At 55.5% G+C, this 23095-nt stretch overlaps 1 protein-coding gene across 1 annotated transcript; it reads right to left on the bottom strand.

Moving 5' to 3' along the window:
• Positions 1-10181: 10181 nt before the first annotated feature.
• On the bottom strand, positions 10182-15019 carry CBX4 (chromobox 4). Its single transcript, XM_054170864.1, has 5 exons — positions 14810-15019; positions 14666-14709; positions 13803-13868; positions 12908-12974; positions 10182-12418 (listed from the first exon to the last, which is right to left on the bottom strand). The coding sequence occupies exons 1-5, from the start codon at positions 14876-14878 to the stop codon at positions 11084-11086; spliced, it is 1581 nt and encodes a 526-aa protein (XP_054026839.1). The 5' UTR covers positions 14879-15019; the 3' UTR covers positions 10182-11083.
• Between the last annotated feature and the right edge of the window lie 8076 nt (positions 15020-23095).

The raw sequence follows: 23095 nt of genomic DNA, 5'->3' as shown, positions 1-23095 counted from the left end.
GGCATCCCAGGCCGAACCAGGCCGCCCTCTGTTCGAACCGCCCCGGCCTTCGGTTCTCCTCCGTTTTCTTGCCTTTGTTTCGTTTTCCTCTCGTTCTTGCCGGGACCACGGGATGTTTCCTCCCTCACGGGGTCTGCGGGTCTCTCGCTCGCCCTGTGTTTGCCGAGGCGGGGCCTCATCCTGCCCTCGACACTGGACGCCTGCAGGCCACCGCAGCAATGACTGTGGCCCTCCCCGGCTTCTCTTTACGGCTCCCCCCGATCCCGGGACGCTGAGTCCCCCAGTCCTGCACTGGGGCGGATCGCTCTTCTCTGCCCTGCTCCGCTCCATCCAGCTTCCCCTGGGGGAAGATCTCCCTTCCTCATATTACCTTCCGAGTCCACCCCTCAAAGCCCCCCACCCGCGCTGTCGTCTGAGACACAGCTTCGCCCCGTTCTCCCCCTGCGCTCCCCGTGGTCCCTCTGCAATCAGTGGTCCCACGCGGGACCGCAGCCTGGGGGTAGAGGTTCCACCTCCCCTTCCCCGTTGCTGCCATCAGACATTTGGATACACACCACGGGAACAGGAAGCACCCAGAAAGGGAGGGAGACCCCAGAAAGTGGGGGATGAATCCCTACGCCGCAGCTGCCTACCCCGCATCCCGCTCCCCTCGGGCTGTCCGAGGTGTCGAGGTGCATCAGGGTGTGGGCACGGCTGACAGTGAAACACTCGAGTGGCCTGGAGAGAAGGAATTATTTTTGTAAAATTCACAGCGGATAGAGACACAAACGCAGCAGGCGAAGATGGATCACATAGAATAGCGAGGTGCAGGGGGTGGGTGTGGCGTTTTAAAACTGGAGTAGGGGTGAGCAATAGAAGGACCCACTGCCCGTGCATGTGTCACGGACTGAGGATTACACCCCCTGCAATTCTGAATTTTGGAGTGAAGGGCAGCGAAGCTCAGCGCGGTGCCAAGCGGCCCCGATTTTTACCCTCCCACCTGGATTTTTTCTCTGACGCGGTGAAAATGGCACCGCATTCCAGCTCCAGCTACTGCTGGCGCGGACTTGAGCCGCTGGATCCTGGTGTGTCTTCATTTACTAGATGAAAGAAAGCCCAGCTGAGACCCTGAATTTCTTCCCTCCGTAGTGGTTTAGGGGCTGATCAAAATGTCCCTCACCTTCCCTTCGAGATGTTCAGCCGCCCCTCCACCGCCCCCACGGGCTCTCCGGCTCCCCACACCCTCATGGCATCCCTCTGCCGCCTCTCCCGCTCCTCGCCGATATTTCAGTATCTCTTTTGAGCTGTTACACGGGCTCACCAGTGCCACACACCGAGGCAGTACCGCCAGCCCGCTCTGCCCTGAATTTCCCCTGCAAAACCAGGGATCCTCCTTGGCGGCGGAGCTGTACCTATCCCTGTCCCTCTCCTCGACACCCCACCCCACCCTCCCACAGCGTGGGTCATATTTCCGGGCCGGTCCCGGTGCCCGGTGTCACTACGGGGCAGAGAAAGCGGCCGTAAGAGCTGGCTCCTGTCCCGGAGGCTGGTGTTTGAACTCCTCCAGACAGCTCCCCGGGGAGGGACGGGTGCGGGTACGGAGCAATCCCCGACCGCAAACTCTTGCTTGCGGCCGGGACCTCCTGGCACACGAGTGGCTCCTTCTGAGTGTGGTCCCTCTCACGGGGAGGGCACAGGGAGAGCACAGTGGAATACCCACCCCCTCCCGCCTCACCGACGGGGGAACGTCCTGTGCGCCCCCCCCAATGACGGCTGAGTCCCGCGATTCTGCATCGAAAGACTGTCGGGCGGGTCCTCTCCGTCACCCCTCCGGTTACCGCAGCTCCTTTGGTTACAGCATCCCGTAGGACTCAGCCCCAGCCCCTCCCGAACACATTCCCCGTCCCTTGGGAAGCCAGCTGGCACCGAGCCCTGCTGACCACCTCGGCTGGGTGCTAGAATTCACGGCCCCCCTGGGCCACCCCCCAACCCTGGCGCTGTACTCTCTAAGCACAGGGACGTTGCACGATGCAGCGAATTCTCAGTGACGGGGAGGGGAAGCATGAATGGGGAGAAGCTAAAATTGCCTGTGCAAGGTTAAAAAATTGGAGGAAAAAAAAAAAGGGGGGGGGGGGGGGAACAACAACAACAAAAAAAAAGCTGTTAGTCCGAATCCACCAAAGACAATGCCACGGCCAGCACTTATTTGTCACACGCTCAGGCGGGAGATGGAAGGAATTTCTGCGATAATGCTCGTCTCTGCTCAGCCGTTGCTGCTGAACCACAAATTGCTGCTTGCAGCACAAGCTATGGAAATAGGATACGTTAGATTAGATGTCTTCTTGTCGGCTCTCTCTGCACGGTGTTTGCTAGGAGTTATTTCTGAGTCCTGAGTTAAAGCATCTTCAAGAAGCAGAGCATCAAACACTGGGAAAGTGGGTCTGCTTAAAGTGTCAGAGGTAGAGAAATGAAAAACATCAGGGAAGAGGATACCGCGGAGTGAGGGAAGGATTTTTTCAAAGCGGAGAGGGACACCCAGGGAGGGCTCTTCCCACCTCGGGTTAAAAATGGCTCAGGGTCAGGTTGAACCCTTAAACTCAAGATAAGATATCATTCCACCCGCAGCCGGGAAAGTCAAGGCACTTCTGGTGTCAGACCGTCACACCGTCTTCTCTGCACAACTCACAATGAATCTCCCTGGATTATCTGTTGCTGGTGACTTCGTGTGCCAGGACACAGGATAATGTCACGGCTGGACCCAGCGCAGGCAGAGGGCAGTGGCTCTAAAATACATCCCTGGGGTTGAAATGACAGCCTGGCAAATGGAGGGGAACAGCCAAGGACAGCTCTTGTCCTACTTTTTCCAAGGCATGTGGAATTACTAACATATGTGAAAATTAACATTTACCAATAGATGTGAAAATTACTGTTTATTTGGTGCTTTGAGATGCTTCGGTGGCTCCCTGATGCAGATTAAATCTTCCCTCTCCAAAGCTTAGCACTGGTATTTAAAACAACATGACGCCTTCACTTTAGCCCCCTCCCCCGCCTTTTCCTTCCCCCCCCCCCTTCCCTCTAGCCAAAACATAAATTATTTCTTGTCTCATGTCGCTGTAACTGTCAGCCCTGAGAAGTTCCACAGACAGTGACTTGTGGAGCACATTCACCTCCGCGGTATCACCGGGGGAAGGGGGCGTGTCCCCCCGCCTTGGGGAACGGGAGATGGGGAGATACCGGAGATACACCCCGGAATCCGGTGGCAAGAGAAAGGGATAAAACAACCCCAGCTCCCTACCTGCTGAAGCCAACATGTCCGGGCACACACGAGGAGCATTTTCAAGGTTTCCTCACTGCTCTCCCCCAGCTGTCTGCTGCTGCCACCCCACTGTCCAAGCTCTCCTGGTGCCATTCTGCTGTCCCTTTGCCCAGTACATTTTTTTGGGGAGAGGGGTTACCCTTGCCACAGAGTAGAGCCCACGCTTGCAGCCTGCAGACTCACCACTACCTCACCCTGCTCGCCTCCCAGCTTCAGGGCTAGTTTCTTACTCCCTAAAGCGGCTGGGGGCAGATTCTGCCTCTGCAAAGGTGACATGGCACCGCGGAGTATCACCCCGGGCAGGGTTGGACCTGCCCACTCCCTGCTGCCCGCACCAGACTGGCATCCCCCCTCCCCAACTCTGTGCTCATCAAGCCACCACTGGCACCGGGCAGGAGAGAAATCATTGAATCATCAAATGTTTGGGGTAGGAAGGAACCTTTAAAGGTCATCTAGTCCGTCCCCACAATGAGCAGGGATGTCTTCAACTAGATCAGGGTGTTGAGTCCAAATTTCTACCTCTCTGATCACAAGCTCTCAGAGCAGCTTATGGGCTAAAATTCTCCATCTTTTGAGAGGCAGCTTCTGAAGTCTGAGTCCTTCTGGTTTTCACAGAATGGCAAGGATGGGAAGAGACCCCTGGAGATCATCCCCTCTTCCTGAGCTTTGTCAATGAAAGTAACATAGTCCCCATGTGAGAGGGGAAAGAAGCAAAGCTGAGTGATCCAAGGCCCTTCTCCAGGCAAACTCCCATCTCTCAAATTGCATCAGGGGAGGTTTAGGCTCAAGGTGAGGAGAAAGTTCTTCACAGAGAGAGTTTTTAGGCATGGGAATGTGCTGCCCAGGGAGGTGGTGGAGTCACCATCCCTGGAGGTGTTCAAGAGGGGATTGGACATGGCACTTGGCACCATGGTTTAGTACTCATGAGGTCTTGGGTGACAGGTTGGACTTGATGATCTTTGAGGTCTTTTCCAACATTATTAATTCTGTGATTCTATGGAGCAGGTTGCTCCCTCTGGAAGATCTGGGCTGCAGCTCATTTCATGCCCATTACCAAACCTCATTGTTCCTTGTGTCATACATCCCAGGTTTATCCCTGCTGCAGATGAAGATGGGATGTCCAGTGACCCAGGAGATGTGGCTTTACATTGGCACTTTTTTTTTTGCTCGGCACAATCTTTATATCCAACACCAAACACGTTTGTTAAAGCTTCCATCAGCTCAGTCCCTCTGTGCAGGCTGCCTGTTAATGTATTTTATAATACTGTTTAAGTCTGTTTAATTTATTTTCTCTGTCTGTAGGACTTCCCTGCCCTGGCTGCTGCAGCACAACAGCAACACCTGCTTAAGGTTTTGGTTTTTCCTCTTTTTCACCTCCAGCTAAGCACTTCCGACTGAAGCACATTTGTATCACAGACACTGTATCCACTCAAGCAGTGAACAAACCCCCTGGAAAATGGAGGCGTGGCCATACCCCCTTCCCAGGGACAGAGCCTATAACACTGTCAGGGCTCTACCTCAACCCCACTGGTGCCAGTGATGCCCCTTCCATAAGGGTCCTGCTGTTTAATAGGGATTCTAGAGGGTTTGGCAGTTGGTGATTGAGTTTCCCTCTCTCCCCACCCTTAAACCCCAGGGACCTGCCATCAGGAGGGTCAGCCAGGGACAGCGCATGGCCCAGAATGTTGAAGCCACAACTGCTGAGATCCAGAGTGCTTCCTACCAGACTGTGCTGCGCTGCACATCATGTTTTATATGCCTGCTCGTCCGATAAAAATAAATCTTCATGTTTGCAGTTCACTTTAAACTACATCAAGGTGTCAGCAGAACTGACGGCTCCTGCTGAGAAATGACTTCAGTAGGTGCTCGCAAATTGCTCCTGGGTGAGCCTGGGATCTCACCCTGTGACAGAAGACACTGGCAGGTCCCAAGAGATCTCAGCCACCCTCACACCCTGGCTCGAATTTTCATTTTTAGAGACTTGTTTCTCTCCTATTTTGCACCCAAAGGTCCACCATTGTCATTGCCTGTGAGACCTCACACACCAGCATAGATCCAGGGTGGGCTCCTGTAAGCAGCTACACCATCAGGACCCTGGTTTCTTCCAATCCTGCCCCAACTGGCTACACAGTACCCATATGAAACCACTACAGCTCTCTTTCCCACTTCTTCCAGTCGTGTCATCCTCTTGTCACTCCCAGCAGCACTCAGGGGGTCCATCCTCTGGAGGACCATCCAACATCTCACTCGTGCAACCATCCTTCTTTGCCGCATCAATGCTGTTCAAGACCGTGCTGTGTTGCAGAGTTGTGTTTAGATCAGATATTGCTGGTGGCAGCTGCCTCATGAATGCTTTGAGTTGCTTAATTTTTCCTTTAATGGGAGTCTCCCCAGCTGAGGGTGCTGGCAGGAGCTTTCCCACACACAGGGGATCCTCCAGAGCTACTCGCAGAGGCTCTGGGAGTGCTTTGGAGCTGTTTTGGGCTGTGCCCAGCACTGTGCAGCCTTTTTCCTCCTGTGGTGCAAACATAAACAGAGCAGTGTCCTTGCGGTCATCTCCTCCCGACACAGATCTCGCATGAATCTGGGCTGAATCCAAATGATCTTATCTGTGGAGGAGACAGAGGATTTCCTACCGCCAGGCATTTTCAGCTGCTCAAACCATGGGATGGGGGAGGCGAGCAGGCCAGGGCAGGACTGGGGGAAACTGCTTGTGTCCCCCTCTCCCAGCTATCCCAATTTCGGTGGCAGGGGCTGCATCGCAGCCTTGCCCTCCTGACGTTGCTCTCCCAGGCAGAGGGACACCAGCCCGACCAAAAATCCATCAACAAACCTTGGTGGCAGGCCTCTGCTGCTGGACCAGTCCCACTGGGTGCAGTTTTAGTTGAAATGGTTTATAGCAGCCAGCACGTGTGCGGCCGAGCTGTGCAGCCCCTGCCGTGCTCAAGGGGATGGGCCTGGAAAAATACAGCCTCCACAGCGGCTGTTTTTTCCCTCTCCCCCCCGCAACCATGTAACTATGAATGTTTACCTTGTTGCTGGCTTCTCCAGCGGGGAAAGAGATGCTGAGGCCACTGCATTCAGTAAAGTCAAGCAGTTGGCTCTCAACATCCTATGGCAAAATACTAAATAAGAAAAATAAAGGAATTCCTTCCCCCTCCTTCCCCCCCCCCCCCCGCCAAAAACTCATTCAGTGACTGCCTGGAGGAGCTGCCCACACCCACGTATCAGCAAAAGCACTGAGTGCCCTGTCTGTCTGGGAAACTCTCTGCTTCCCGCTGCATATGGTCACATACACCTTCTGCCCTACTCCATAGAGTAGCTCCTTTCCCATTCCCAGTCTGGACCTCTAAGTCTCCCAGTTCCCACGAGGCTGTTTCTTGTTCTTATTAAAAGATGTCATCTGTGTGTTGTGTGTGTTTATTTAACATCCTTCCCCTTAACAGCATCCTCACCCCAGAGGTGTCACCTTTTCTACCAAGCCTCAGGACATGCCCTGTGGGTGCAGTGTTTCTGTCACCTCCCATGGAACAGGGACCACACCAATGCCTGCTGAAACTGCACTGGGCCACAGCAATTGCTGGTAATAGAGTTCAGCAAGGGAGGGATGGCAGCTGGATTTCAGCCCGGTGCTGGTGCAGACACTGGTGCCACCATGGCTGGGGTGGGGAGAACCTGAAAGCAGTTTTACCACACAGATTTGCAGCCCCTCCTCTTGGGATGGCTGTGGATAGGTGGATGCATCAGACCCTTTCAGAAGAGCTAAAATATGAACACAAATTCTCCTCTTAAATCAGCAAATGTTTGTCTGGAATAAATCCAAGCCAAGCAGGGGTTAACGCATTCCTGGGAAATACATTAAATGTAGCTGGTGTGCTCACCAGCCTCCCTAATGGAGCGTGGTGACACTCCATCTCATCCTGGACCACTTTGATAACCATTGGAAATCATAGTGGACTTCACATTAATTTGCTCAGTAACAGGCATTTAGGTTTTGATGCACTTAATATGGAAAGAGAGAGGCATGAATAAGTAATTCACACCCGAAATGCTTAATCTTTCCCAGCCAACAGGCACAACCCAAGGGAAGGGGGTGTCTTTTAAACCAGGAACTACTTATCACACCTTTCAGCATCCAGCAAGGTGCTGGAGTTGTGATAAACACAAGTAAACTATTAAACTAAGAAATACCTGGCACTGTGGTTTCCAGGCAATGGTGCCTCAAACCAACCACAGCTACTGCCAGCAGAGACAGTATTCCAGGTGCTTCTCCTGCTTGATGGAGCAGTGGTGGGCATAGGGAAAAGGAAGCTTGGAAAGCACATACTTGGAGGAACAGCTTCCTTAAAACAGGCAACACAATGCAGTCCATGTTTTGAGATATTAATGAGCTGAACCGACTGTAAACCTGCGAACAGTTACTGAATGTCAGGAGCCTCACACACCTACAGACCAGAGAAGGAAGCTGGAGACCTAGCTCATGACAAGCAGCAGTGATGCTCATGCTTTAGCCAGCAGCCTGTGAATGAACCCTCGTTTCAAAGACACAGCCTGTTGGTGAGAAAACCTTTTGGTTTCCTCTGCCTTTGTCCAGCTAAAGAACAAATTCTCCCTTTGCAGACCCTCTGCCCCCCCCTCGAGCCCACCCGCCCAGCCCACCCCTGGACTGGCTCCTGCTGCTGTCTGTCGAGCTGCACTTCTCCTTTCATAAATCACATTTTGCATTCTGAGCATGCGTCTCCTCTTCCATGCCATTTTTGTTTTCAGATAACCATTAGCTTAATTAATCAAGGGAAATGCATCATTTCTGATTGCCTGCTCTGCCAGCTAAGCCTGGGATGGCAGAGAAACGTCTCCCCCAAAACATTCCTGGGCATTCCCTTGGCGTGGAGTGGGCTCCACCTGCCCAGTCTGCAGGTTTCTGCCCCTGAACCCAGCACCTTTGGCCACCACTGCCTCTGCCTGTCACACACAGCCCCAGTGACATGCAAGGTTGATTGAAACCCTTTTAAGGTTCAGAACAGCTAACAGGCAAAATGTCAATTTTAATCAGAGTTCACCTTTCCCCACTTGCTCTCTGTGCCCACACAACTGGATTTTGGAGTCTCCTTGCAGGTAGGTGAAAAATCACAGGCACTAAACACATTGCCCAAGTTTCTGTTGGCTTTAGAGTACCAGCTGAAACAAGAGATGAACCAAGCTGTCAGTGCTGACCTTGCCCACACAAACAAGTCTAACCAAATAGCTGGGATGGAGCCAGCTTTCTGGTGTAAGCTCCCAGGAGCCATTTCCACCACTACATGAGCAGCAGACCTGAGGTGCACCAGACCAAAACCAATGTCTGCCCACAACAGTGTCCACAGTTAAGGTTGTCCCACTTGGATACATGGCTGAGAAAATGGCATCCACACACTCAGTGCTTGCCTTTTCTCCAGTGTAACCCAAGCTGCCTTGGAAAAGCACTCTGCCTCTGGCACGAGAACATCTGTAAGCAAGACTCGGTCTGACACAGCTCACACAGAGGTTCCCACTGTGAACAAGTCCCAGCAGATGACACCTGGCTGGATGCTGTCTCATCTTTCTGCAGATACCACACAGCCCTCAGGATTTACAAAGGGACAGTTGCCAAGCTGACATTTGAATTTATTTCAATAAAATGAAGCCTAGAAAGCCTAGATTGCCCAAAGATGGGCAACAGGAGATGCAGGGGTTGCATTTTGCTTTGGGTACAGCACTGCCACATGCCTGGGCAGGTACAAGTTGTTCCACAGCAGGACCCAGGGGCTGAGCCTGAAGGGTCCTGCCCACCTCTTGGGCTCTCATGCATAGCTGGGGGCAACTCACCCATGTCTTTAAGTAGCTCTGTATAACCACAGGGTCCACCTTACCCAAACCAATTAATTCTGCTTCTCACAAGCTCCAGGCTCTTGTCCATATACATTAATATGCCATCACTGACAACATTTCAACTAAGATCTCGGGAAGAGGAATCAGCTCCAAGGAGAAGCTTAAGACAAGGACAGCAGGTCACTGAACCAGTCTGACAAGCACAGATTCAGAGGACAGTTACTGTATGAGTGCTCACCTCTGCTTGGGGATGTTGTTGGGGACCCTGGGGGAGGGGGGACTGAGCACTATGTCTCAGCCACATGCAAATAGGCTCCACGGGCACACTGCTAGGTTGCCACCTTCATGTGAGACATTTTGTAAAGCATTAGCCCTGCATGGTATTTTCAGTAGACTCCAGTAATTATTAATCTAGTTCAGAGACATCTGCAGGCTTTTTAATGGAATTTGGACCTCCTCACCTAATCCTGATCCTCCCTAACACTGGCAATGATGCCACTGGGGGGGACAATACTGGGAGAACTTGCACTCACCCATCCACTGCAGCCACCTCGCTGGCCTGTGTGCCCAGCAGCCCTCCAGTTTCCCATTGCAGACCATGCACAGCTTGTTTTTCTTGGGAAAAGCCCAGCCCTGCCTCAGCACTGCAGGGAGACACCAAACCCTTGGCTCCTGCGACCCTGCCGCCTGCCCAGGCAGCACCAGGAGGAACTGGAGTGCCCTCACATGCCACGGGCAGCACCGGGAGGAACCAGGGTGCCCTCACACTCTGAGGGTAGCATGCTCTCGTCCATGCTCTTGGAGAAAAGCCACAATTACATTCCACATGCTGCACTTCGGAGCCAATTTTAACCTGCAGGTACCTGCGCCGGGGCACCCCAGCCGCTGCCTGCCCACATAGGAGCGGGGTCAGTGCCATCCCGATGCAGTTAACAAACGCACTCCAAATCCTGGCAGTTTTTGTAAAGGTTTATAGTCCTTTGCACTGATTGCATGATACATTTCTTCTCCCCCCCTTTCCCCCCCCACCCCCCCCGCCTCCCCTCCGTGACACAGCCCTCGGACCAGGAAGCGCTGCTGGCAGCTTGTGCTCCACCTCCCAGCAGCTGGGCTTTGCAATCCGATCTACGCTAGCTGCAGAACATCAAATGCACTTTCAACATCTCCATTTAATATTTACATTCAAGCAATTAATAATTGGAAGCTTATAGTTTAGACATTTTCTAATAGCAGCAGTTTCTATAATAGCTTGTTTCGCTTTAGATAACCTTTCCCCCCGCCTCCCCACCCCCTCCTCTTTTGCTTTTGTTTTGCACATAGAAACAACCACGTGTACAGTATCAAAAAATATATACCAGGGATGGTCCTGCAGGTTGGGAGGAGGGCAAAGGGACGAGACTAACAAATGCTGAATGGTTAAAAAGGAGAACAGAAAATAGTCGTTTGATATAGTTTATAAGGTGATCTAGGGGACTCCATAAATCTAGGCTTTTATATTTCATTATATAAATACCTACAAATAAATATATTAGCGTGGCCGGAGAGCGACCAGCTTTCAGCTCAAACAATACATTTCAAGAACACCACGTACAAACGGGAGCAAGAATCACTCGACAAGTTAGCACTGTTAAAATATAATACTATAACTCTGAGTAACTGGCGGGCCCCCTCCTCGTGTGTCCTGGCACCTGCAGGTCCCAGGGCAGCCCCTGGCTGCGGGGCAGGAGCAGTGGCGAGGACACCCCGCGTGGCAGGGGTGACCATAGTGCCCAGCCCTGTCCCCGTGTCCCCTTGGTGGAGAGGGCAGGCTTGGCCACCACGGTGTGAGCAGAGGACACACAGGTGCCAGGGTAGGGGCACCGGTACCTTAGAGGGAGGCTGCGGGGCTGGTGGCCCCGGGACAGGCAGGCAGCTCCCATGGGGAGCAGCCGCAGTCCCATCTCACACTGTCACGTACTCCTTGAAGGTCACGGTCAGGCAGTTTGCGGTCACATCTGTGATAATTATATTCCCAAAGAAGGGTTTGAATTCCTGCAGGGACTCGGCCTCCTCCTCCTCCTCCACAACCTCCTGGGGCTGCAGAGGCTGCTCCGTGGCCGGTTTCTCAGCCGGTGCCGGTGGCACCTCTGGCTTCACCTGTGCCAGGGCCAGCTCGCTCTCCTCCCGTGGTTTCACACAGCGCAAGTCTATCGGCTCATCCAGGTCCGAATCCAGCAGGATGACCTCCGGCTGGGTGGGCGTGGGCGGCTCTGGCCGCTCCGGGGCTGGGGGGCTGAGGCAGGTGGGGGCACTGATGCTGCGGGAGGTCAGGCGCTTCTTGCCTGGCTCCCGCTCCACATGCGGCTCTGACAAGCAGCGCTTCCGTGATCCGGGGCTGGAGAGGTTCAGTCCCATGGAAGAAGGGCTGTGCTCGCAGATGGGACTCAGAGACCAGGGCACAAGGTCTGGCTTGGTGGTGAGCTGCAGGGGCTGCTCCGTCGGAGGAAGGGGCAGCTCCTTGGCCAGGGGAGTCTTTCTGGGACTTTCCTCAAGCTCTGCATCAGGCTGTTGGCCCTCACCCTCCACTTTGCTCAGGGTGTTGCTGACCACCACCCTCTCCTCTCCTGGCTTCCTCCAAGACTCCAACTTCTCCTCCCCACCCTTCTTAGGAGTCCTCTCCTCTGTAGCCCGCTTCCGGGGAGGCTCCCCAGACTTGATCTTCACTGCCTGCATCCCATTCTCCATGTACTTGCTCATGACGATCACGATACGCCCGTTCTTGTTTTTGTTCTTGACAATCTTCATCTTGCCTCCAAGGCCATTACTGGTGACTCTGTCCCTGGGAGGAGGCCCAGTACCACTGGACAGGTTCTTCTCAGCCCCATTCTTGCTCTCTGCAGTGAGGTTCTTAACTGGGCCCAGCAGGTTTTTGGCTGGGCCATGAGCCCACTTGTCTGGGTGGGTGACCAGAGAGCTCTTATTACTGTCCAAGCAGGCCTGGCTCTGTGTCTCCTTGCTGCTGGGCTGGTAATGGGGCTCGTACATCTTGGGGTCTGGCTGGTAGTGGTGGTGCTTCTTGCTGTTCAGCTGGTAGTAATACTTCCCTTTACTATGGGACTGGTGCTTCATGCTGCTTTCCTTGCCATTGGGCTGGTACTGGTGGTGCTTCTTGCTGTTCAGTTCATACTGGTGCTGCTGGCTCTTGCCGGAGGAGCCAAGATCCAGCTTGGGCCTGTTGTCCACAGCTGGGTCCTGCAGCCCGGTGAGGATGTTCGAGCGGCGGGCGAAGGAGGGAAGCTGCAACACAAACCCAGGAGCCACACTGAGCCAGCGCCCCGTCAGGTGCCAAAGGCTCCAGTGAAACCCCCGCCCCTCCAGCAGCTCTCGTTACCGGACGCTGCATCGCAGGGCGCCGTGGCCTCGAGCAGGCGGCCCCAGCCCACTCCAACTTACAGGCTGTGCATTGCTCCGGATTAATGAAGCAATGAAAAGAAGAAAAGCACCCTTCAATCAGCTGTCTGTAACGGGGGCCAAGCGGGACTGCCGCTGCCGAGCTTGCGAGCAGCCTGCTAATGCCACCCGGCCACGGGTGCAGTGGATCTGCCCTGCAGCCCGCAGGGAAAGGGGGGCTGGGACTGCCCGATGAGCTCAGTGCTGGCTCCCTGGGACATTGGGAAGCACCCGGGCTGTGCATACGGCTCCGCAGCATGATGAAACTGGCTGAAAGGGGCTCCCTGGGGACAGGACCACGCTGCAAACAGACTGTGGGTTCCACAATGCATTTACCTGCACAACCAGAGGCTTGGGTTTGGGCCCCCGTTTGCGATATCCCATCAGCTGCTCCTGCCGCTCCCTGTGGGAACACAGAGTTACAGTGAGGCCTGGCATAGGGACCCCCAGGGTACACTCATCCCCACACTCTATAGCATGATAGCTCCTGTGGTGCCAGTGACCCTGCAGGAGTGCAGCAAGGGGATGGTGGTAGGGGAGCTGGGACCCTGCAGACATGAAGCTGCACACTGGGGGTCTTTCAGGTGCAAAGCCACATGCTTGGGGGTCCCAAAGGTGGGAAGCCACATGTCTGGGGGTGCTGTAGGAGAAGGTGGTGAAACAGGGGCACAGCCAAGCTGCTGAGGTAGGCAGCACGCAAGGCAACTTCCCTGCTCCCCCCTCCTTTCGCTGAAGCGAGGGGTAGAAGTTTAGTTTGTGCCAAAATACTACAGGAAATAAATGCACGGAAAGACGAGAGAGGGAAAAAAAAAAGCTGAAAAAGAAAGAAAGAAAAAAAAAAAGGCCAAAAAAAAAAAAAAAAAAGGCCAAAAAAAAAAAAGCAAAAGGCAGCCAAAGCCCGGCCAAGCGCAGCAGCAGCAGCGCCGCCTCCTCCTCCCCTCGCAGGCATCGAATCCCCGGGCAGGCAGGAGCGCAAGGCGCGGCGTGGGGGGGAGCGGAGCAGAGCGCAGCTTGGAGGGGGGAGCGCGGCGTGGGGGGACCTTGACCCGCTGGCACCGCCCGCCCCACCGCGGCCGCACCCCCGAGGAGCCCCGGCCCCGTCCCGTCCCGTGCCGTGCCCGCCCCCGCCGCGGCCCCCGGCTCCGTGACGCATCTGCAATTGCCGAAGCGGGAGCCCGCGCCCCTCCCGCTGTGTCGTGTGTCCCCCCCCACCACCCTTGCTATTGCTCACCTGTTCTGGAAGGCGATGAGCAGCCGGGGGTCCAGGATGTTCTCCTCCGGCTCCCACGTGTTATACCTTGGAGAGAAGGAGAGCGGCCGTCAGCGGCGGGGCCCCGCCGGGAGGGAACCGGGGTCCCAGGCAGGGGCACCCTGTCATCGCGACTCAAAGCAATGGACCCGGCTGGGAGCGGGTGTCCGGGGGCTGGGGTCCCGGGGGAGGGGGATGGGCGCAGGGAGGGAAAGGGGGAGACACAGGGACGGAACTGTTTATTTAGCGCAGTTATTATTCCGGAGGAATTCTAGGCATGTCATGATGAAATTTTCCAAATCCCCTTTCCCGGACCCAGGAAAGCGGCCGCGGCGCGGAGGGCAGACCCTGCCGCCGGGTCCGGAGTAGCGGCGTGGACTCCCCCTTCCACCACTCCACGCCACCCCCCCACGACACTGTCATGCGAACCCCAAAGACTCCGCAGCTTCGCGGCCGGTGCCTCCGCCTCGGCGGGCGGCTCTCGGGGGCTGCGGGGCGGCGCGGGTTATTTTTGCGGTTATTCCCCCTCTTCCCTCCCCCACCCTGCTCCCCACGCCCCCCCCCTCGCCCCCCCTCCACCTCTCCCCGCTCGGTTCTGCAATATGGAGCCCGGCTCCCGAGGAGGGAAAGGGGGAAGGAGCCATTTTCTGGTGCACATCAGCCGCCGCCTGCCCGCCTCGCTCTGCTCCCACCGCCACCACCGGGCTCCGCGGCCGCTTCTCGTCGCCTGCACCGGGGCCCTTCCCGGGGCACCGAGAGCAGCGAAGCTCCCGCCGTCGGGACGGGCCGCCCCTACCCCCATCCCCATCCCCGTGCCCCATGCCCCATGCCCGCTCGGTACTCACTTGGGCGACCATCCCCTCCATTTCACCAGGTACTCGACTCTGCCCTGCGGAGCACGGGAGGCAAAGGCACGGCGTCAGCTGGACCCACCGCCGGCTCGGCCGCCTCCCACCCCCACACCCCCGCGCCCCCCCCCATCTCCTCACCTTTCGGATCCGCTTCTTCTCGATGCTCTCCACCGCGAAGACGTGCTCCCCCACCGCCGGCAGCTCCATGCTGCAGCCGGGAGGGGCCGGGCCGGGCGTCCGCGGCGGCCGCCGCTGCAGCCGAGCTGGGCTCCGGCTTCGGCAGCTCCCGCCGCCGACCCGACAGACACTGAGCCCCGGCCGCCGCGGCACCGCAACCCGTGCAAATCCCGGAGCGAAACGTCAGGGAGGCGGTGCCTCCCGGGCCCGGCTGCCCGTCAACGGCGGGGCCGGGGGATTGGCGCAGACCTGCTGGGGAGCAAGGCGGGGAGGGGGCGGGCGGGGGCCGGGCAGCAGCGGCGGGGGTGTGTGTGTGGGTGTAGGGGGGAGACGCGGGCAGCCCGGCTCCCGCCCCACGCGTGACTCAGCACAGCCCCCCACGGGCCCAGCGACCGGCGGGGGGCGGCAGAGCCCGTGGGGCAGGTGCGCGATCCACCCCGCACCGGTGTGGAGGGGGGGGTTGTCAGGCGGGGGGGGTCCTGGGGAGGATGCGCGGCTGGGTCGGGGGCAAGCCCTCGCAGAAGTCCACGCCGTGAACTGCGGCGGGGCCGAAGAGGGCTGCTGTGCCCACCCTCTGCACTGCCCGGGCCCTCCGCTCATCCCTTGGCTCCCGGTGGAGGCGGGTGCCAGGGAGCAGCCCCGGGCCTGGCCCTCAGAAGCCTTCGCCCCGTTCCCGGGCCTGGTGCTGCTGCCGTGAGAAGCCCGGCCCGGGGGCAGCTAACGGCGGAGATCCCCCAGTGCAAGATGGCCGGAGCACACCGGGGGCAACGGGCCCGGGGCAGGTGCCAGGGGCGAGTTTCCCTTTCCCGGTGCCGGAAGCCGAAAACGGCGGCGGCAGCGTGCGAGGAGCTCGGGGCGGGCGGTTCCCCGAACTCGCTTCTCGTTTGAACGGATTAAGGGGAGGAGGAGGCTGAGGCCCACGCGTGCCCGCGCCGATCCTCCGATTGCCGGGGATCCGCCGGGAACCACCCGCCGTTCCCTGCTCTGCTCCGGGAAATGTGGCGGTGCTGGAACAGAGGGGGACCTTCCCCACTCCGGGCAGGTGGAGCGGGGCCGGCCGTGCCCGCGGCCGCTGCGAGCAGGGCACCCTCCCGGTGCCAGGACCCGGTGGTTCCCCGCAGCCTCCTTTCGTGGGGATCGAGCTGCTCCAAGCTTTCCCTGCTGCTGCGGGAGCTGCGACCCTGGCCCCCGTGGGGCAGGACAATAGGGACGCAGCCCTGCCCCCAGACCCTTGTGGAGTTCTCGGTTCCTGGGGCTAGCCATCCTCTGTCCTGGCATGTACCAGGCTGTGGCCCTGAGCCGCGGATGGAGGCCCCGGCCGGGACAGGACCGGAGCCACCAGGACGCAGCGCGGCCGCTCCCGTGGCGGAGTCCCAGCACCACAGTTCGCGTCCGCGCTTTGCCGGGCCATGGCGTCCGCGCCCCGCGGGCTCCGGGCAACTTTCACCAGGGTGCGGGAGAGGCGGAGCTGAGCCCGAGCGGCATCGGGACCTGGAGCCGCTCTTCTGCCGGGGGTCGTGCAGCAGCGTCCGGTTCCTTGAGGATGCTCCCGGGCCCCGCAGGGGCCGTTCCCGCGTTATCCCCACGGGTGCACCCGGTCGCCGTTCCCCTCAAGCCGCACAGCCCCGGCCGTCAGCAGCCCCGCGCCTTAGGGGAGCAGCTCCCGGATCCGGAGGTGCGGGGACATCGGGGTGGTACCGGGGGTGGGGTGGGGGGGGACGCGACGACACTTCTGAATGTCACCGCACCAGAGACCATAACAAAGACGCAGCCGCCGTGATCGCAGAGCCGAGCCAATAAAAAGCAAACTGATATTACAATTTTGATTTCCCTGGAGGGCCAAAGGGGCTTAATGTAAGAATTATTATCCATTGTGAACAGCAGCCGAAAGCCAGCACGGGCAGGAAGATTTAAATTTTTTTTTTAATTCCCTTTTTTTTTTTCCTTTTTTTTTTCCCTCCTCTTTTCTTTAAACTTAGCAGTTTTCCTAAGAAACATTCGTTGAAATTTATGCCAGTGGAGTTTGTTAACCCTCCCCTTTGACATTTTGAGCTTCTCCTGTTGCCAGAGGAGACAAGCTGAGCACAAACCACTAATGCTTGCAATAAAACTAAATGCCCAGGGACGAGGAGGATTTGGTGCAATTCCCCTGGATCTGGATAAGCTGCCTGGTGAAGGAAGCCCCCGCGGAACAGCTTCAGGCCCAGCCTGGCCAGGAAGGCTCAGCTTTTCCCGGGACATGGCCAGGAAGAGGCAACGAGGAGTGCATGAGCTGGCAGGCTGGAGATACACACATGGAACATGTATGTTTTACAATGTGTGAACAATTGTGTGACACTGGTTGGAACTAGATGATCTTTGAGGTCCCTTCCAACTCACACCAAGGATATAGAACCATAGAATGTCTTCTCTGAAGGACCCACCTTAAGAGGAATAGGAGAGACCATTTAAGAAATGTAATACATATAAAAAAGGGACAGCAACACTGAAAACCTGTATTAGAAGCATTTCAGTCATTGCCTGGTTGGCTCTGGTAGCTCAGCACCAGTGTGGGTCCTGTAGTTTTCTGCACAATGTTCATCTGCTTTCTGTTACTGGGCTGATTGCACATGATTCACAGTAATGGTTGTAATGGTGGTGATTTTCTGTCTCTTACCTTGCTCAGATAGCAGCAGTTCATGAACTGATACATCTTTCTCTTTGTCAATTCAAAAGAGGACACCTTATTTGAACCACATAAAAATGTCCTCAAGAAGGAAAGCAGGAAACCATTCCAACTGCTACCTCTTCCCCACTGGTTGGGGCACGTCACAAGCATGAGGAAAGAAAAAGGGTTTCTGCCCAAGAGAAGCAGGAGCCAACTGCTGCCTTTTAAAGCCAAGAGAACAGTGGTTTAGTACCAAGAGTTTTGTTTGTGATTTGCCTCTTCATAAGGCAGGAACAATGTGCAGGTGCATGTTGTGTGGATAGCCTTCCTCCCACCACACATCTGTGCAATGATTCAGGTTCCTCTTTATCTGCAAGGTATGGTCAGTAGGAACATGGCTCCTTGTAACTGGAAGACTGTCCCAGGCAGAGGTGTGAGGAGCGGTTGGACAGGCAGACCGAGCATGGGGTACTCCAGCTACCCACCGTGTACCTGTGCAGCAGGGGAGGGCCTGATCCTGAGCAGAAGCTGCTGGGGTGCAGCTGTAAGACAAAACCTCTAACAGCCAGAGACAGATGGGCTTCCTGCAGGTGCTAGGAAGCATACCAAAGCAATTTCCCCTCAAACACTTGCTGGCCATGTTCCCTCCTACCACCCAGGGCTGATGTCTGTCTAGGTTCATTCTTTTCATCATTATTTATAAAGTTCTTACTCTGGAGATAGAGCCAGCTCTGTGACAGTGTCTTGCTTGGGTTGGGTTCTGCCTCTCCAAAACACAAGATGTTCCACTTCACCTTGCCTCTTACTACAGTAGCTCCTAGAGATCCACTGTATGTTTGCTGTCAAGCAGCACTGATTACACATGTCATCATTTCTGATGTTGCTCATTAGTCTGTATCATTATTAGCAATTCAAACCAGAAAGCCTTTTTTTTTTCCCCCCCTTTTCCCAGCTGTAATCCTCCAATTTCACCAAGATGATTCCCAGGCTGCAGTTTGGGTGCTCAGCTTTTCCTCCCCTCTGCCCTGGCAAGGCCAGTGTTTCCTCCTGGTGTCCACAAAGGCTAGGAACACATCCAGGCTTAGCACCAGATAACAACAGAAAGTTAAAACATGAATAGTTAGAGCTTTTCTTTCAAGGCCACTCTCACAGGGACTTTGTGACTCTCTTGCCTGTTGGTGTCCTTGGAGGGAGGGGGAGGGCTCTGACCCTATTCATTCCTACCTGTCCACCCTTAGCCTTGGCCAGCTGGGCTTGTGGATTTGCCCTTCTGCCTTTGTCAGCTCTGGCTTGCATTTGAAGTTGTGGCCAGTCTGAAAATTGGATTCTAACATAGCCCTTGCTGAGGTCAATACCATGCCAGAGGAAAACAAGAGAAGGATGAGTAGGTAAGGCTTGGGAAAAAAAAACAAACAAAAAACCCCAACAAACAAAACACAACACACAAACCCACAAAAAAGCCCCAAACCCACCCACCCAATCAATAGGATGCCATGAGGTAAGATGTGAACAATGAAACCCTGCTCCAGGTTGCCAAGGCAAATCTGTCAATAGAGTATTGAACAAGCAAATCTGACTTGCAATTATTGTCTCCTTCTAAATACAAGCTGCCCCTTTGCCTCAGAGTTCAAACCCAATGCTGGTGCTGAGCAGCTCAGTGATTGCTGGCTGGGGCTGTTTGAAAATGGTGAGGGAAGAGTCAACTCTGCTGGAAGCTGGGCTGGAATTTACTCCAGCACAGGCACTGAAAACCCCTGGAGCGTCCCCACCACCTTCACTCCAGCAGCTGAAGTGACATGTGCCCTGCCCCCAGCATCAGATGCTCTCCAAAGCTGCAAAAAAACCCTTCGCAATGTTCAGTCCCCAAAGCTTCCAGTGAAACACACAGGACCACGGAGCAGCCATGAGTGTTTTCAGGTACAGCTTCAGGAAGAAAACCAGCACAGGGAGTACCCAGCATTCTGTAACACTCAGGAAAGCACCACCAAGAGCAAGCACTCGAAGCACTGTCAGTGTGGAGCAAGCGTAGTGGCCTCAGCACCAAGTACAGCAGCCAAGTCTGGAGCTGCCACCCCCCAGCCAGAGGCAGCAGCAGCAGTGGGAAAATTCAGAGGGAAAAGCACTCTGAACTGGGTCATCACGTGGAAATTTAAATGGCTTCACAAATGCCCTGCTGCAGTTGCTGCTGCTGTGCACGGGGCCATGCTAGACAAAGTCTTTTGTTTTTTTCTCCTTCTGGCACTGCTTCCAGCACACACCAGGAGAAGCTGCTCACAAAATTCCCACAGAGGAGGCACTTGTCAGGAGCACACCGTGCACTTCTGTGGCGGTTTAACAGAGCGCGGCAGAGCTTGCTTTCATGTGGCTGATGGAGGGGCCAAGGCAGAGTACACGTGGCACCATTACCCAGAGCAGCTGTGCTGGGGGCATGCCTGGGCTCCCCTTACCCTTGGAACCCCCACTGTGAGGAAGGAGGTGACAGCACTGCTCTGCAGAGCTGCAGTCAGAAAAAGTAGCAAGTTCCCAGGAGATTCTGTCCCTTGGGAATAACTCCCCTTTCCCAGGGCCCTTTCTGCTGTTCCTTCATCCCCAGCCTCAAGCATGGGTGCCAGTGAGAGAGCCTCAGAGACCATCTGTCTTTAATCTTCTTAGAGTCAGGCAAGTCAGGAAAAATTCTGAGGAAAGAGGCACCGAAGTCCCTCTGTCCCCGGACATGACCCTCCTTCCGTGGCAGAGGGCTCAGCACCTACCAGGGGGGAGCAGGTCCCCATAGACCAGTGCAGGTTCCTCTAACACCGGGCAGCAAGCACTGGGAAGTGTTCCCACCTGGGAAACATTCCCACCTGCAAGGGAGCAGGGAGGCTGTGGGTATGGACAGGAGCTGGGAATCTGCAGGGAGCCCAGTGCACATCATCTATCTTGTTCTGCCCTGCACCTTCTCTGCTGTCCCACTTTGGCTCTTCAGAGCAGCCCTGGATAAGGCTGTACTTGGAGCTCTCTTCCTCCTCTTATCACTTAAGCTGATGCTGTTCCTTGGGAGCCGAGTGGAATTATGAGATTTCCTCCAGCAGGAGCAGGTCTGCGCATGCGTCTCTTGGCGAGGCCAAAATCCGCTGGTGGCAGCGGCGAGGAGCTGCTCAGTGAGTTGTGAAATGATTGAGATGTTTTGTGCAAGCTTTTCCAACCTACTCCATCCACTGGAATCACAAAAAAATTCCATCAAAAAATAAACAGTGCCAGCACACTGCAGGTTTTGGACAGCTCAACTTTCAAGCCCCTCCACAAAAATCAAACAAGAAGCTGTTGGGGTCAGTATCATTTTGTATATAGAACCCCCAAGTAAAACATGTGGAACAAAGGTTCCTCTGCAACAAAAGCCACATGGGGAACACTGGAATCCTGCACATAGAGCTGGGATGGCTCTGGCCCAGGTATAGTAGTCTGAAGGTGGCTCTGGAATTTCCTGTCCTCTCCCCTCTCCATTCTCCAGGTAGACAGAGCTATGCTGCTGCCTGCCCTGCACCCGCTGCAGAGTGTGAGAAAGTTGGAGGCTCCAGGACATCTTGCTGAGGAGAGCAGGTTGGGGTGGAGATTAGGGTGGTGGTTTGGAAATGCCATCAACAGAGGCACAAGGAAGAAATTATCCTCTGTGGCTTCTCAGGGCTTCCCCTTTGTTATTCTCCAATACGTTTGAGAGCATAGCAAGAAATTCCCTTTTTCTTAGAGGTCAGGTTGAGAAGCTGCAGCTCAATTCACACCAAAGCCTCCAGGCAGATACTTCTACCATCACAACAAATGCAAGCCTGGCCTCTGATCATGCTCTTTAATGGGCAAAACCACCAAGCTATTCCTAAGAGAGTCAAAGCACACACCTGCAGAGGGGTCCTTATCCCTTTGTAGGAAGGCAATCTAAGATGTGCACCTACTACAAAGTCTTGACCATGCAGAGGAGTCACTGGCCACAGTGGTTTGCCCCACGTGGTCTGATGGCAGGATAAGAGCAGATGATGCAGCTGCTGGACAGTTAGCTGGAGCTGCCAGGGAAGTGCTTCAGCCAGAGCTTCTCATGTCAGTCCAGATCTGCATGGACAGCCAGAGAGAGCGCTTCACTGGAAGGGCCATGCTTTGGAACCATAAAAGCATTATCTTGACATTTCAGTCATCAAACTCAGAGAAGATTGGAGCAGCTCTACCTGCAGTTTCTTTTAAAAGCATCATCATCTTCTAGAGAACATTAAACACAGGGAAAACCAGTCTGAAAAACATCCTCAGGAGACAAACCACCTCCTGAACCTCAGCAATAATGCATGCTGCTAAAACTGCCATGTGCAGCAAAACCTGATTCCTCCACCTCCCGTGGCTGTAGAGCCAGCTTGGTCTGCCCACACCCACAGGGATGCTTGGTCTGTTCATCCCACACCAGGCTGCTCTTCTGACCCACATGTTCATTCCTTAGGTCAAGGATGGCCTCAGGCCTATTCCTCTCCACAGAGCACCCAGGCACTTCTCCATCTCAGGCAGGAGCTGGGCTAAGCCCCAGGAGAAAGAGCCTCAGCCCATAGCACCCAGAACTGCAGCCTAGCTCCCACCCACATGGGCAACAACCCCTGAGAGCAGCAAGCATCCTTAAGACCTCCCCTGGCTGCAGAGGCAGCTGAGCTGATCATACCAAGCTATTTAAGCATAGAGATTGATCGGTTGATTGATTGACTAATTGATTTGCTAAGATTACAGGTGAGTGTGCCTGCATCCAGGTCCTGCTATGAGCTGCCTGGGAAGGGCAGGGCCGTGGAGAGCTACTCATGAGGCACAGGGAGGGAGAGAACAGGAAGAGAGGAAACCTGCAGCCCATGCTGGGACCTGTGTGATTGGTTCTGTGTGGGATCCTGTGCTCTGCTCCATGCAGGGTCTCTGCTCCTTTGGTATCTCAGTTATGTTTGTGCAGCACCTGGCACCGCTGAGCCGCAGCTCCAGCTTCCATCCGCTGCTGGGACCAGTTGCTGTGGCAGAGTGGTTAGGCTGGCACTCATCCAAACTGCCACCCCGGCCTCCCCTCCCCGGGCAGCGCAGCGATGAGATCTGTAATTGCCCACAGACAGCAGTGGTAATTACTGGTTTGGGCTGGGACAGCTCAGGGAGTTGCAGGAAGAGGAGCAGGCAAGGGCCTTGTCAGCACACGTCCTGCCTCATGGTACGGAAATGGCACACGGCAAAGGCTGGCATGGGGGCACAGTGCTGGTGGTCGTAGCAATCTGCCCTGCCCTTCTTGAGTGTGGCAGAGCTGAGCCCTGGGCTGCTGTGAGGATTGTGGAGGTGGTGATGGCCACTGAACCACCGGTGATGGGGACCTTCAGGCTCTGCAGCTCTTGGGGGCTACAAATCACTTGGGGTCCTTTGGTGTCTCCAGGGCTGTGAGGGTCCTGGCCGGTGGCACCAAGAGCTGCAGCTGCAATGAGCAGCCAGAATGTGGTGTTGTGGCCATGCAGCAGGTGGGCTGGGGGTTTACTCTTGGGCCTCTCCTTACTCAAATAGCTACAAGATCCTTGCTCCAGGCATGTGATTCCTTCAGGAGTGAGTTGGGACTTGCTGGGATGGATCTG

This window comes from Dryobates pubescens, chromosome 20 (genome assembly GCF_014839835.1).
Source record: "Dryobates pubescens isolate bDryPub1 chromosome 20, bDryPub1.pri, whole genome shotgun sequence".
In the NCBI taxonomy this organism is placed as follows: domain Eukaryota; kingdom Metazoa; phylum Chordata; class Aves; order Piciformes; family Picidae; genus Dryobates; species Dryobates pubescens.
Note: the sequence above shows the minus strand (reverse complement) of the source record. Positions and strands in the feature narration are given on the sequence as shown.

Coding starts and splice junctions, on each gene's coding strand:
- CBX4 (XM_054170864.1), bottom strand. CDS start 14,878: ATGGAGCTGCCGGCGGTGGGGGAGCACGTCTTCGCGGTGGAGAGCATC. Junction 14,710..14,809: donor AGAAGAAGCGGATCCGAAAG/GTGAGGAGATGG, acceptor CGTGCTCCGCAG/GGCAGAGTCGAGTACCTGGT. Junction 12,975..13,802: donor CTCATCGCCTTCCAGAACAG/GTGAGCAATAGC, acceptor GTGTTCCCACAG/GGAGCGGCAGGAGCAGCTGA.